The following is a 13,276-nucleotide window of genomic DNA, read 5'->3' as shown; positions in this document are numbered from 1 at the left end:
ATGAGAATAACGGTAATGGTGGAAAACTTAGACCCACTTTGTTGCCTTTATAAACACAGAAGCTCTAGTGCATGACCAATTGTAGAGAGGATACTCAGGAAAGTAGACTCACTCGATCTCTTCTTTTGGTTTTAGGATGTGATAAAAGGGATTTGAGAAAGGAGAAACAGATGCAGAACATAGCAAGTAAAACAAGATTACAACACGCTTATCATCTTATCTTACACAAAGATAGCTACTCACTGAGTCGTGTCAGTCGCTCCACCAGCAGCAGCAGCAGCATCAGCTTCAGCTTCTGAAGCGGTTTTAGCCATAACTTCACCTGGAGGAGGATGGTCAAACTTGCATGTTGCCCCGTACTTGCAAGTCCCTGTCTTCATGTAATACGGGCAATTTTGCGCACCCTGCAACAGATTCCTCTACTGGATTAGCACACAAACTCAATACAAGTAAAGTAGTGTGAGTTTCTATTAGGTACCTCTCTTCTGGGATACCCTGCAAGACTCAGCTTCACATTCGGCTGCTGAGGAGCTTGTTTACTCGTTGCGTTTAACCTATCTGCTGGGTGATGGAACCTGCACCTCTCTCCAAACTTGCACTCCCCTGTCTTCATGTAGTACTATATGAAAGATAGTGAGGGGTTTTTAGTAAAAGTCCAACGGACATGTCAACAATCTAAGAAGTTGCACAAGAATACTCACGTCACATTCTGGTTGTCCAGGTCTTTGGGGATAAGTTGCTGTAAGGGCTCCTAGCTGCAACAAGTTCTACTTTAATTAAACCTCCAGCATCTTAGAAGGAGCATTTAAATATTTCTTACAGCATGATTGTAGACATCTACCGAGGGTTGAGCAAGAGTCTGATAGAGGGAGGCAGCTGAGTTAATCAACCCAAGGTTTACACTCGCACTGGTCGGGGACACTAGAGGATAATTTATCCCACCAGCCTGGGGTGTGAATGCTGTAACCAAAATCAAAACAGCAAGAGGCACACAGAAGATACCGTAAAGATTATGAGAAAAGTAAGTGGTACATTAAAGATTCTACGAACACAAATATTTAAATGAGACACGCTCACAAACCAGTCCTCTCAGGGTGATTGTAGCGACAGGTGGCGCCATACTTGCAGCTGATCGTGGAAATGGAAAACAAATTAAAACGTTAGTATCACTTTTTATTTTATTTTCAAGGTTGTAAACAACGACTTTGTATTTGATATTCACCTTCCGGTCTTGAGATAGAACGGGCAGTCTACTTCAGCCTGTAAAAGCTAACAATCTAATTAGTGAAACTTCATTCTAAGATGACAGAACAGGTCAGCATACAATCAGTTATAAGAATAGTAACTAGACACTAGATAGTTCACCAATTCTGACTATTAAGATAATATGTATGGAACTTGAAGCTGAAACCATTACCGGCCTAGCTGGAAGTCCCTTCGAGTTGTAATATGCTGCCGGAGCAAATGTCACATGCGGATTGTTGGTAACATCAGGTTCACTGGTTACAGCCTCAGTACTGCCATTATCTTGACTAGACGATGGTAGTTGGATATCCTTTGGGTGGTGGAACTTGCATGTTAAACCAAATTTACATTTTCCAGTCTTCATGTAGAACTGTTGCAGAGTAGAAAGATCAGTGAACTTAATAATTAGGATTAGATTCATCTTTGAAAACGGATAAGTTATGTTGCTATATGTGTATATCTTACAGTGCACGGGGGCTCAGAAGGCCTCTCAGGTAAGGCATCTGGAGTTTCAACAGTAACCTGATTTACAGAAGAGCATCAAGTAGCATATATTAGAAGCACAAGATCTTATTCGGAGTGCCTGCAGCCACATACAAAAAAACTGAGGAATATAATTGGGAGATGGAAAAGTCACTTACTGCAGCCGCTGTTTTGGGATGATTAAACTTGCACCTTAGACCATATTTGCAACGTTGTGTTTTTATATAATACTGCCCAGCAGTGAAGAGAAGACAATGATGGTCAGATCCTAAGGAAGAAACAGAGCTAAAATAGGAGAGAAGTTTTCAGAAACAGCTTACCGGACAATCTGGTTCACCTGGTCTCTCAGGGTACTCATCGTTTGGAACAACTGGTGCCTGAATGAAAAAAAAGAAAAAAAAATGATTTTATCATCTTATCCTTGAATGCCTAGACAAATGTCACTTCCAAGTCAAGAAACGATCTGACAAAGGGAAATGCAACAACAACAAACACAGTTGCAGAAACAGAAACTGAAGCCTTGAGTCACTATCAAGATACCTAAACAGTATAGATATATTGCACTAAGTGCTGACCAAAAACAAAACAAAAAAAAAATACTAAGTTTATGAGCCCAGACACCAAGCAAAAAGAGTATAGGTATAGTTTAGAAAGTAATCAGACACAAACTCTCGTGGTATAAACATATAAGTACATAGCCTAAATCCAGAGAAGAGAAAAACGTAATTCATTATAATGTAAATACTTAGATAGTAGTAAACGATCACCTCTTTCCAATCTGGGATTCCACCTTCAGGAACCCAAACAGGATGATCAAACTTGCAGCCCTCTCCAAATTTACAAGTTCTTGTTTGCATATAGTGTGTACAATCCTTCTCCCCTGCCCGCTGCGGATAGACAGGCAAATGGCTCGTACTCTCCAACTTAAGTCGCTTGGTTAAATAGTCCGTAGTATACCAAGCTTCCGTCTGACCCATTGGATTATGGGCACCGTAGAGAGTCGGATAGTAGAGCGCTATATTACATAATAAACAGTAATATACAACAACATGAGAAGGTATATATATATATATATATATGCTGCTGTATATTTATATCTTGAAAATAAACTTGAGGATAATGAAATATACGAAATAATACAGCAGAAAACATAACTTAGAGTTTACAGTAGGTATGTCTTCCTTTTGAAAAAGTTTATTGGAAAGAGTTGCAAGAAAAGATAACTTTTAAGGGAACAAAAAACTAACTGTCTTTTCTAAAATATTAAAGCAAACAAAGACTAATTAATAACATTACAGTAGTCAAATATACTTTAACAGAGATGTAATTAATAGCATTACAGTAGTCAAATATCCTTAGAGATGATTCTAACTTCTGTAAAGCTTAGTGGTATCCCAAACACAAAAGAACCCATTGACTAACCAATTCAAAAATCGTTGGGGTAAGTAACACAAACAGTGTAAGTCAAGATCTATCCTAGAATAGCAAGCAGTGTGTTCTAATGCCTTAATCTCAGTTAAAGAAACGTTTTTTAATGCTGCAATTGAAGGAACCATCAAGATTGAATCACGATGAGAGCATAGGAAACGGAAAGGTGAAGACTTTAAGGCTCTCCAAAAGCAATAAAGGTGAAGACTTTAATGAATCAAACGATGCAGATCTGAGAATTGGTAAAAGGACAGACCTTCAGAGGTGCGTTTGACTCCAGGAGGAAGAGGCTCGACGGCGGCGGCGGCGGGAGGCTCGACGCCAGGCGGCCAAGCTTCCTGATGCTGCATCAGCTGAGGAGGGTAAGCCAAATGCGACGCCGCGTTGGGGAGATGGTGGTGGTACATGGCTGAGGAAGAGGAGGAAGAAGCAACCGTTGGTTGGTAGTTGTTGGTCAAAGATTCGGATCCGTCGCGAGATAAGAAGCGGAACGTGGCGTCGGGGTAGTAGCGGTCGGCGGCGGAGGAGGCGTAGAGAGAAGAAAGGGAGAGGTTTTGCTGCGGTTGCGGTTGCGGAGGAGGGGGAGCGGGGGAAGCGGTGGAGGCGGCGGCGAGAGAAGGTTGGAGGGCGTAGGTGAACAATTGGTGACGATGTGCTGCCATTCGGATTTTGATTGAAAACCCTAAAGAGAGAGAGGTTTGTTTCTCTCTTCTCTCTCTCTCTCTCTCTCTCTCTCTCTCAGATCCCACGAAACTGATTTGACATCTCTTCACTGATTCTCTTTTGTTTCTTTTTTTTATTTAAATTAAATTACTCTTTATTTCTTATCATCATCAATTAATAGATTTATAAAGTTTGGAGCTTTTTTTGTTTTATTACATAATAATAAAACACCCAAGTTAACAAAAGAGACCGAACAGAGACTTCAACTTCACTATGTCTTGTCTGATATTGCAAAAGCTTTAGCGTTTGTTGCCCTTTAAACTCATCTCTTCAACTCTTTTGAGCATTGGTTTGTTTTGTTCAACACCTTCGCATGCTTACTAACTTCTATAGATAAACGAGAGAAAGAAAGTTCGAGTTTTGGCATAGAGGAGCAGATGAACCTAAGCATCATACATGATAAGGGCACCATAAACCATAAGTAAATCCCTTGGAGCCTAAAACCATATTAACTTGGAAACATTTTTGGGGTAACTCAGAAGAGAAAGGTTCCAAGCTAAGCACCTTTCAAAACCAATTAAAGATAACAAGCAAAAACTGTCAGAGAAGTAGACAAACCACAACTTAACAGTAAAAGATAAGAGAACCTTACAGAAGAATGTGTTGAAGGATTTTGGATACTTTGTAAGTAACATAGACCATAATGAAACCATCAAATCTGATGTTATTCAAAAGCTACTGATTATTCGGTTAAGAAACATTTGATGAAAGGATTTTGGATACTTTATTAAAAACATAAGCTTTGTAAAATTTGAGCTAAACGAAAGGTTCAAATGTTATTCTCAAACTCTGTTTAAAGCTACACTTCTTTGTCTTCCACTTTACAAATCACAATCAGTATCCATCAAAAAGAATATGAACAAAAAAAAAACACATAGTAGAGTATATTACTTGTATTAGTTCTAAAAGTATTCGAAGTCTACATAAGCCGTATCATCAGTGGGTGTGGCAGGACCAGCAGCACAAGCAACCTGAGCATCATGCTTAACCGAGTTATGATGATCACCACTTCCATAACCCTTAGCCTTCCCTCTTGCAGCGGTCAACGGTCCCAAGTCAACAGGGTCAGGAATATGAGGCGGAGAGGCGCTACGCACCAGAGCCCAATTCACACCTTCAAAGAAAGGATGCTGCTTTATCTCCGTAGCTCCACGTGTGTAAGCTATTCTCCTATGAGGATCTTTAGCTAAAAGGCCACGGATAAGATCACGAGCCGCAGAGCTAACATGAGGAGTGTCAGGAAACTTCAGTGGCTTGCCCACCACGTTTTGTAGCGTAGCTCTGTTGCCCTGACCTTTGAACGGTGTTGTCCCGTGCAAGAGCTCGTATAGGAAGATCCCGAACGTCCACCAGTCAACAGCACTGCCGTGTCCTTCTCCACGTATGATCTCTGGAGCTAAGTACTCGTGTGTGCCCACAAAGGACATTGACCGTACGTCCGTTGGCTCAGCCATGAGCTCTGGCATGGAGAGGCCCCCTAGGCCGGAGTCTGATTTGGCTTTACGGGTTTTCTTGGAAGGGAGGAGGCGTGGGAGGAAGGCTGCGGGATGCATGCAGCCGTTGACGGCGAACTCTTCGTTGAGGATAGCGCTTCCTGTGCTGCAGACTGAGGAGGACTTGACGAGGGTTGGGTTAAAGGAGCAACGGAGGGAGAGGTCAAAGTCTGAAAGCATTATGTGGCCTTCGTCTCGGACTAGGATGTTCTCTGGCTTCAAGTCTCTGTATACAACCCCCAACATGTGTAGATACTCTAGGGCTAACAACACTTCAGAAGTGTAGAACCTGTCAAAGAAACTCATCAGAGAGACTCAAAATTAGTGTTGGGCATTCGGGTTAACGGTTCGGGTCGGATTGGGTTATTCGGGTTCCGAGTTATTCGAGTCGGAGTGTTTAGGATCCGTCTAGGAACCGGACATTTTCAGATCAGATCAGTTTTCGGGTCAGGTTTCTGTTTTTCTATAAAATTTGAAACAGAACCGAGTTAAAAATGGTTTGGATTTAGTTCGGGTTTAGAGTCGAGAAAACTGACAAAAACCCGAGTTAAACTGAGAAAGACATTCGAGCACTTCAGATTTTCTAATAAATTTTCTGATTATAAACTATGTTTTTTTTAATATAGTTAGTTTGTCAAGGATATGGTAATTTTAACATTTAAAATAGTTAATATTTTATTATATTTCAGATATTTGGGTAACCTCTTGATTTTTCGGTCTTTTAAAAAGTAGAAACCATTTTTTGTAAATTTTGGTCTAGTTTGGTTTTGGTTTTTTCGATTCCGGTTCGGTTTCGGGGTTTAGGATAATATGTCTAGGACTACTCCAAATAGATTGAATGTTTTCTCTCACCTCGCAGCTTCTTCAGTGAAACGCCTGTTGGGCTGCTTCTGTCTGAGAGAATGGAGATTGCCTCCGCTGCAAAACTCCATGACCAAGCAGTAGAACTTCTCAGTCTCAAAGTAAGAATATAGCGTTGGCAAGAAAGGATGATCAAGCAAGGATAAGATCTCTCTTTCGGTCTGAGCCCTCAGCAACTTGTTTCTACTAGCCAACGAGGCCTTATCCATCACCTTCATGGCAAAAACCGCGTTGGTCCCTTGCAGGTCAGCGAGATAGACACTGCCTATGTCCCCATACCCTAGACGTTTCAGAAGCCTGAAGCTGTCTAGACCTATCTGAGGACCTCTTGAAGTGACTGAGTTAATAGCCTCCCACCTCACGTCTCCTCCCGTGTGGGGCTTGAACGGTGTAGCTGATGGGCCCATATCGCCATAACCATAATCTCCATTCTGTCTAGGGGCTCTCTTCTTGTCTGGAGACTTTGTCTTGTGTTGGTGATGATGAGCTCTGGCGCTTGGGGATTGTGTTTCAGGTGTGGTTAAAGGAACAATCTTCTTGGGATCGTAATAAAGATTTTTAAGAGCATTTTTCTTGGCTCCCAAGCTATCACTCTCGTTGGTTCCTCTAGCTGAGGAAGGAGGTTCAGGAGACTTTGAAGGTGGTTGATGTCTGACGAGAGGATCCATCTTCTTGAGATCAAAATGAGGATTCCTGGGAACATTGTCTCCTAGCTTAAGCGAAAATGGAGAGGCTTGTGTGTTGTTTGGTCTAGGCGACTTAGGTTTTACGGTTGGGTCTATATCATTAGAGTTAGCTGTTGTGTTCTTATTGGAAGCTAAGTCCATGTCTCCAGGCTTGTGATGATTCTTTTGGCTTATAAAGTAGCTCTCACCTGCGGAATCAATGACATTCACCTTAAGATGCTTATTTAAAAAACAGACTAAAAATGTGTTGGGATGATCACACGCTTACTTGATGATTTAAAAGACAAGTTGAGAGAAAATCAAACCATAATCAAACTGCCGCCAGAAAACAACGAACAACATGCATAGAAAGAGAGATTGTAATGTGTCATATAAACAGATATAATCACACAGAATAAATAATGTTTCAAGAAATCAAGAATGCAGACCATGTTTAAAATATCCGTGTCATGAGTGTAGTTCAGAGGATACGAATCACAAAATCATCTAAACAAAACCGTTGTTATAATAGTATGTTCCAACATTCCAATCAAAAAGAAAACATGAAAGAAGGGGAGCTTTAATTGGCTTGTCTTTTGTAAAACATTGGTTTATCCTCTTAATAGTATCTCCACCTGGTAAAGCAGAGAGAGAGGAAGAGACATGAGGAGATGCAAAAGAGATGGAGCGAGTGAAATGTTCTTAGCCTCTCATCTCATTAATGCATGTCTTTTGCCGTCAATTTCTCTCTCTTGACTAAATTAGCCAGTTTTATTGGTCCATTGAGAGAGACATATCTTCTTCTTTTTAACAAAAATATGGTGCGACAGAGACATATCTTATCAAGAAATAGTTATAAAAAATGAATTCAAAAATGTCTAATGGTAAAGGTCACCTGGTCATTAAACATTCTCCTCATCTTCTGCTTCGTCTATACGTATGGTCTCTTGGTCTCTCTCTCTCTCTCTCACCAACAGAGAAAATATAATTTTCCGACAGCAACCTGTCCCAATGGATATTCTTCTGGACGGCGTCCAAGACGCAGTTGCAACGGTCGTAGAAAAAGAAGTTCCGTTTAAGAAGTTGCGGGAAAAGAAACTGACCGGAGAATTTAGAAACATGTTGTCGTGTTTGGGTCTACCCTTTTTAGTTGATGAATTTGACATGTCTATCAATCCTTTATGGGCTTATTTAGTAAAGCCCATTTTAGGTTTTAATCAACAGAAGCCCATAACGAATTTTAGGTCCGTTCTAACATTGTTGGCAAATTTTTAAGCTATGTGAATACTCTGTTTTTGTTTTTCAACTTATCAACTGAAAAAGAGAGATAAAGATTATACCATTATGTAAGCAAAATTGCAATAAGCCACTAACATTTAAAAAAACACTTGAAAATCTAGTTGACATATGAAACTGATCAAGTGGATCGTTGTCCAAGTTATATGATGAGTAGAAGGAATAGAAATATGAATTGTGTGTTGTGTGTTGTGATTTGTGAATATTGGTCAAGGAGATAAACACACTCACAACCAACAAATATAAGATAGATGATCGTTGACGTTTAAGCTATTGGCTACAATAATTTCTCAGTATGATATTCTTTTCTTGTCAAAATAAAACTCTTGTTAATATTATCACTGAACTAGAGATTTTTTCCGCGTTTCGCGCGGATTGTATCTTATAAATTTATTTTATTTGTAATATTATTTGTCGGTTTTTTCTTTTACATTAACTTCTTGTTTTTTCAATGTTTATTTTTCTTAATTTAAATTTATATGTTTATAATTTTTCATTTTTCTTGTTAAAAATAGAGAATTATATTTTTTATTGATGATTTTTTTGTATGTGACATAAACTTTTTGAAATTTTAAAATAATGTTATATATAGTACGATTAACACATTAAAGAAGAGAAACATATTCAGGCACATTTTACACATGTTTTATATGCATAATTTTAAACATTATATATGTATATATTATAAGTTTGAAACATGTAAATGCTTTCTAAAGCTAAATACTTGTTTTTAAATTCAAATCACAGAAAAAAATATCGAAAAGTCAGTATAGATGAGTTTTTTGGGCTTTTAAATCAACACTGAAAAATTACATGAATCAGATAACAACAGTTTTATAAACAACTGGATAAAATTTAACCGAGCCAAAGATTTTCACACAATATGTTATTTCTTCTTCAAATTGCAAAGAGCCTATAGGCACAAGAAAAAAAATCATAACTTTTGTTTTCACTTATATAATATTTTTTCTCCTTTACACATGGAGTTTATTACACTGTTATAAGCAATGGAGAACTCTATTCATATAAGATTCACATCTATGCATTTTGACAAAGAAAAATTTTAGCCATCTTTAGTTTCAGAATGGACCAACTTCAGTCATATACACTATATTTTCTTTATGATTCAAATCTTACGATTTTAATATATGTGCAGATTTCCATGTGAAAAAGCACGCACGCCATCTATCATTCAACCTATTACTTTTTCCAAAGTAAACACTATAATCCTTGTTTGTTTAGCTCCACAAATTAATCTCTTTGGATCAGTTTACTAAAAAATATAGATACTAATGTCAGAAAAGAATATAAACACTATCAACAACAAATATTGGCACAAGACTATTTGGTTCAAGGAACATATTCTACATAATGGGTTTATATCATGGCTGGCTTTGCGGAGAAGACTGCCAACCAAGGATCGCTTGAGGCGTTGGAGGTTAAATGTCTCAGGAACGTGCGTCCTTTGTAATCTGAAAATAGAGACTCACTATCATCTCTTCTTTGAGTGATCTTTCTCTCGCTTGATATGGGAGCCTTTTGCTGCTGAAGTTTGGATTTCTCCTCCGGCTGATCCACACTCTATTGCAGCCTGGATCAATCAACCTCGCGTCAACGCAGATACGCATGCTACTCCAGTCATCAAGCTCTACTTTCAGTCAGCCATCTACCTGTTGTGGAAAGAGCGTAATGCTCGTGTGTTCACAGCTGTCTCCTCACCTTCATCAGTCATCCTTGTCTCTCTCGACCGTATGATGCGTGACCGTCTCCTCTCTTACCCGGCAAGTTCTTCTTTCTCCTGTTCTTTACTTCTTTTTATCTTTCTTGTATAAGACTTCCTTAAGACTTTTTTTACCTTGAGTTGTTGTTGGTTGTTTTTGTTTCTTTGCTGTAATAAGTTGTTTAAAAACAACAGTATAACCTTTCAAAAAATGATAATCTTAACATCTTACAAAAAAAAACAACAAATATTGACTTATTTATGTGAATATGTATTTTATTTTAAATCATTATAGTGGACGAAGAAAGCACCATAATTTGTACAACAAATTTGTTTAGATTCACGTCATCATACTCACCATTTTATCATTTTAATTATATAATTTTACATGAGCTTCTTCACCCTCCCCGGTTATTTTCTCTTAATTTATAACTACAATATAAAGTTATAAACTATATATATTATAAATTAATAATTTATTTACCCTTGAATTCTAACGATTAAAAATAGAACATAATTCAATAGATATATGATTCTATTAATAAATTAGTAGTTACAAATTTGAAATTTCTAGAAATATCAAAATTTGTATGTTAGTTAATTATTTTTTAAATGACTTTTATTTCTAATTCTTTTTGGATGGGAATATTTTGGCTGAGGTGGATAGTCTCAAAAACCTTGAATTTAGTTCCTTTTATATAGTAGGATTGAAATAAATAGTCTTTTCTGATAGACACGTAATTGCACTAACATTTAAAAATAATCAAATACACTTGAAAATTTAATGAAACATGCAGTGGGACAAAGAAAACTGATCAAGTTTAGTGGACTAATTTCTAAAATAGATGATGATTTGAAGGAATAGAAATAAGTTGTGTCTGTGAATAGCAGCATACAAACAAAAAGATAAATACAAAAAAAAGTCCCTGATATATGATCCGGAAAATAAGCAAATGGCGGGGAATGGATGATGTCATGATACAACTACACACCTCCTCTTTCCTTGTACCATACGTTTATAAAAATATGTGGCATTCTAAGTTCTAATAATCAAGTACTTGTTATCTTTCTTTTTTCTTGTAGCTGGAGTACTTGTTATCTACTTATCTTTATGTCATACGAATGCTAGAACATGACGTTTCTTTCTTAGAGTTTTATAGAATTAAGCTGGTTTTGTAAACAAGCCACAAAAAGAAAAAGAAAATTAGTAATATATGTTGACGCGGTGACAATTGACTGTTTCCACAATAACTCGCAACGTGGAATTAAGAGCTGGTCATAGGTGTGAGCAACGATGTTATGGGTAGACTGTTCCGCGATTTGCGGACCAAATCAGTATTGGATCTAAAAACACAAAAGCATGCATGCATGAATGAATGAGGGTCATAGTACTAGATTAGGTTTTAGTTCAATACAAATCGCATCAAAACCGTTTCGCTCATTGCACATCTTTAGGTGTGAGTCGTTCTAGATGGGATCGAAACTATAAGCTCGAGTGACAAACAAAGTGATCAGATATCCATTTGTACCTATTCATTTTCACGTTTATCATATCAAAAACCTCCATAAATGGTAATTAATGACTACTGAACAAACAAGTATCGCCATGTGGCTACTTGCTTGTAATTATCAAGGTAATTCGTTTTTTTAAATACTTGCGGCGGAGAATCAACACTGGCCTTCCCTGGCTTTATCATTAGCTTCTCAATGCATTTGGTCGTCTCAAGTAATAGTATTAAAATCAGTTTGCTAGATTTTCTTTTGATATATATATAGACGTACCTTTGTGTTAAAAAAAGTCATATAGACGTCCCTTTCGTAAATATTTTTTCTTGCGGATACATCATTTATTTTAAACCTTATCGCTTTCTGTTCCTTGCACATTTAGTTTTATTTAAATCACCAAAAAGACCCGTAATTTAATCAAGCATCAAAACCCAATTCAAGCTTCAACCCAGTAATTTATCAACGCTGTCCAGTTATTATTATGACACAAATGACATAAAAGAAGAAGAATAGAGTTGAATGGTGCCGCTATACAGTACCCTAAAGGCACTAGGCTACATACAAAATATATCGAACATATTGCTATTTGAATTAAAGTGCAATTATATTCGTAATAAAATAGGGGCTATGTAAGCCATGCTAGCCTATAAGCCTATATCGTGAATTAAGATATCGAAAGCAGCGGTGTTTGTGTTCAAAACAGAAAAAAAGAGCTGCTACGACGTGTCTTATATTAAGCTAAGAGACCTGCAATAAACAGGTTCTTGTTCTTTATTTTTTTGGTAAAAAATCTTCAAGGTTTTTATAAATTTTTTTTTTTGTCGTCACATTAAGATTGTTGTAATTTTATAAATAATTACTTACTGGGTGCAACCGTGCAAGCAAACTGCAGTTTGAATTAATCTCGCTTCCTCCACTTGTCTTCGTCATTCGTTACATATTTTCGGAAGCAGTTAGGATATTCTACTATCTATGTAGCTCTGTTACTTTCACAATCACAATCTCAATTTATAAGTTCGGTGATATCAATGATTAATGAATATCATAAGAAACAAGTTTCAGTGTTGGTTTAATAAACGCATGCATATACAACATATACGAGGTCACAAATATCAAATAGCATATAAACTGAGACAATAGATTGTACAACCGTGGCTTGGATTGGAGTTCAACGCATCACAGTGTACACGCATCTCTCTGGATTTGGATAATCCAAATTATTTTGTGTCTATCTTCTATCTTCTAATTTTGCAGTTTTTGTTAGTATAAAATTTGAACCTATGAATGTAATAAAATCTATATGAATTTTAGAGGAATCCAAGGATTCAACAGCCAACCTGTGACAATAAGACAGCTGCAAATCTTCCTCTCGCCCTTGTGACAAAGAGAAGAAATCCACAAGTCAAATTAGCCCAAATGATTTGTTCTCTTAAAATTATATATCTAATATTCTAACTTTAGTTATGAATAATCTCCACATAGCTAATTGGACAGTCTAGTTTCGTTTAAAGTCTTTGATTATTATCGAGATCCCAAAAGAAGAAAAACGATGCCACCACACTTATTTTTTTACTAGATGTTTTTATGTACCATATGCAGTAATAAAATGTTTTAATTTAAATTATATTTAAAAATAAAATTTTATTAATATCGCATAATTTATTATTTCTTATAAATATTTTAATATAAATTTGATTTAGTTAAGCATAAAATTAAGGTAAAGATAATTTTGTTTATTTTAAATTAAATTTAAAATATATATGTATATATTTAAAATTATTATCTTAGATAGATTTTGTATCTATTTCTTTTGGTTAAATATATTAAATCAACTTGAATAAAATTAATTAAAAAAT

At 36.7% G+C, this 13,276-nt stretch overlaps 2 protein-coding genes across 5 annotated transcripts; both read right to left on the bottom strand.

The window, feature by feature from the left end:
• Nucleotides 1-7: 7 nt before the first annotated feature.
• On the bottom strand, nucleotides 8-3,934 carry LOC103870237 (zinc finger CCCH domain-containing protein 37). Of its 4 annotated transcripts, none has more exons than XM_033291518.1 (12): nucleotides 3,413-3,934; nucleotides 2,496-2,743; nucleotides 2,049-2,105; nucleotides 1,887-1,958; nucleotides 1,711-1,767; nucleotides 1,418-1,615; nucleotides 1,223-1,260; nucleotides 1,082-1,128; nucleotides 821-960; nucleotides 702-767; nucleotides 479-619; nucleotides 8-404 (listed from the first exon to the last, which is right to left on the bottom strand). In XM_033291518.1, the coding sequence occupies exons 1-12, from the start codon at nucleotides 3,816-3,818 to the stop codon at nucleotides 240-242; spliced, it is 1,635 nt and encodes a 544-aa protein (XP_033147409.1). In that variant the 5' UTR covers nucleotides 3,819-3,934; the 3' UTR covers nucleotides 8-239. The 4 variants fall into 4 exon arrangements, with proteins under 4 accessions (XP_033147409.1, XP_033147411.1, XP_009146600.2 ...); XM_033291520.1 differs by having other exon boundaries at nucleotides 842-960; XM_009148352.3 differs by having other exon boundaries at nucleotides 702-755; nucleotides 842-960.
• Nucleotides 3,875-8,720, bottom strand: LOC103870236 (serine/threonine-protein kinase AGC1-5). Its single transcript, XM_009148349.3, has 4 exons — nucleotides 7,348-8,720; nucleotides 7,188-7,234; nucleotides 6,225-7,107; nucleotides 3,875-5,661 (listed from the first exon to the last, which is right to left on the bottom strand). The coding sequence occupies exons 3-4, from the start codon at nucleotides 7,058-7,060 to the stop codon at nucleotides 4,782-4,784; spliced, it is 1,716 nt and encodes a 571-aa protein (XP_009146597.1). The 5' UTR covers nucleotides 7,061-7,107; nucleotides 7,188-7,234; nucleotides 7,348-8,720; the 3' UTR covers nucleotides 3,875-4,781.
• Between the last annotated feature and the right edge of the window lie 4,556 nt (nucleotides 8,721-13,276).

The sequence above is a fragment of the Brassica rapa genome, chromosome A05, assembly GCF_000309985.2.
Source record: "Brassica rapa cultivar Chiifu-401-42 chromosome A05, CAAS_Brap_v3.01, whole genome shotgun sequence".
In the NCBI taxonomy this organism is placed as follows: domain Eukaryota; kingdom Viridiplantae; phylum Streptophyta; class Magnoliopsida; order Brassicales; family Brassicaceae; genus Brassica; species Brassica rapa.
This window is presented reverse-complemented; position numbering and strand designations above follow the sequence as displayed.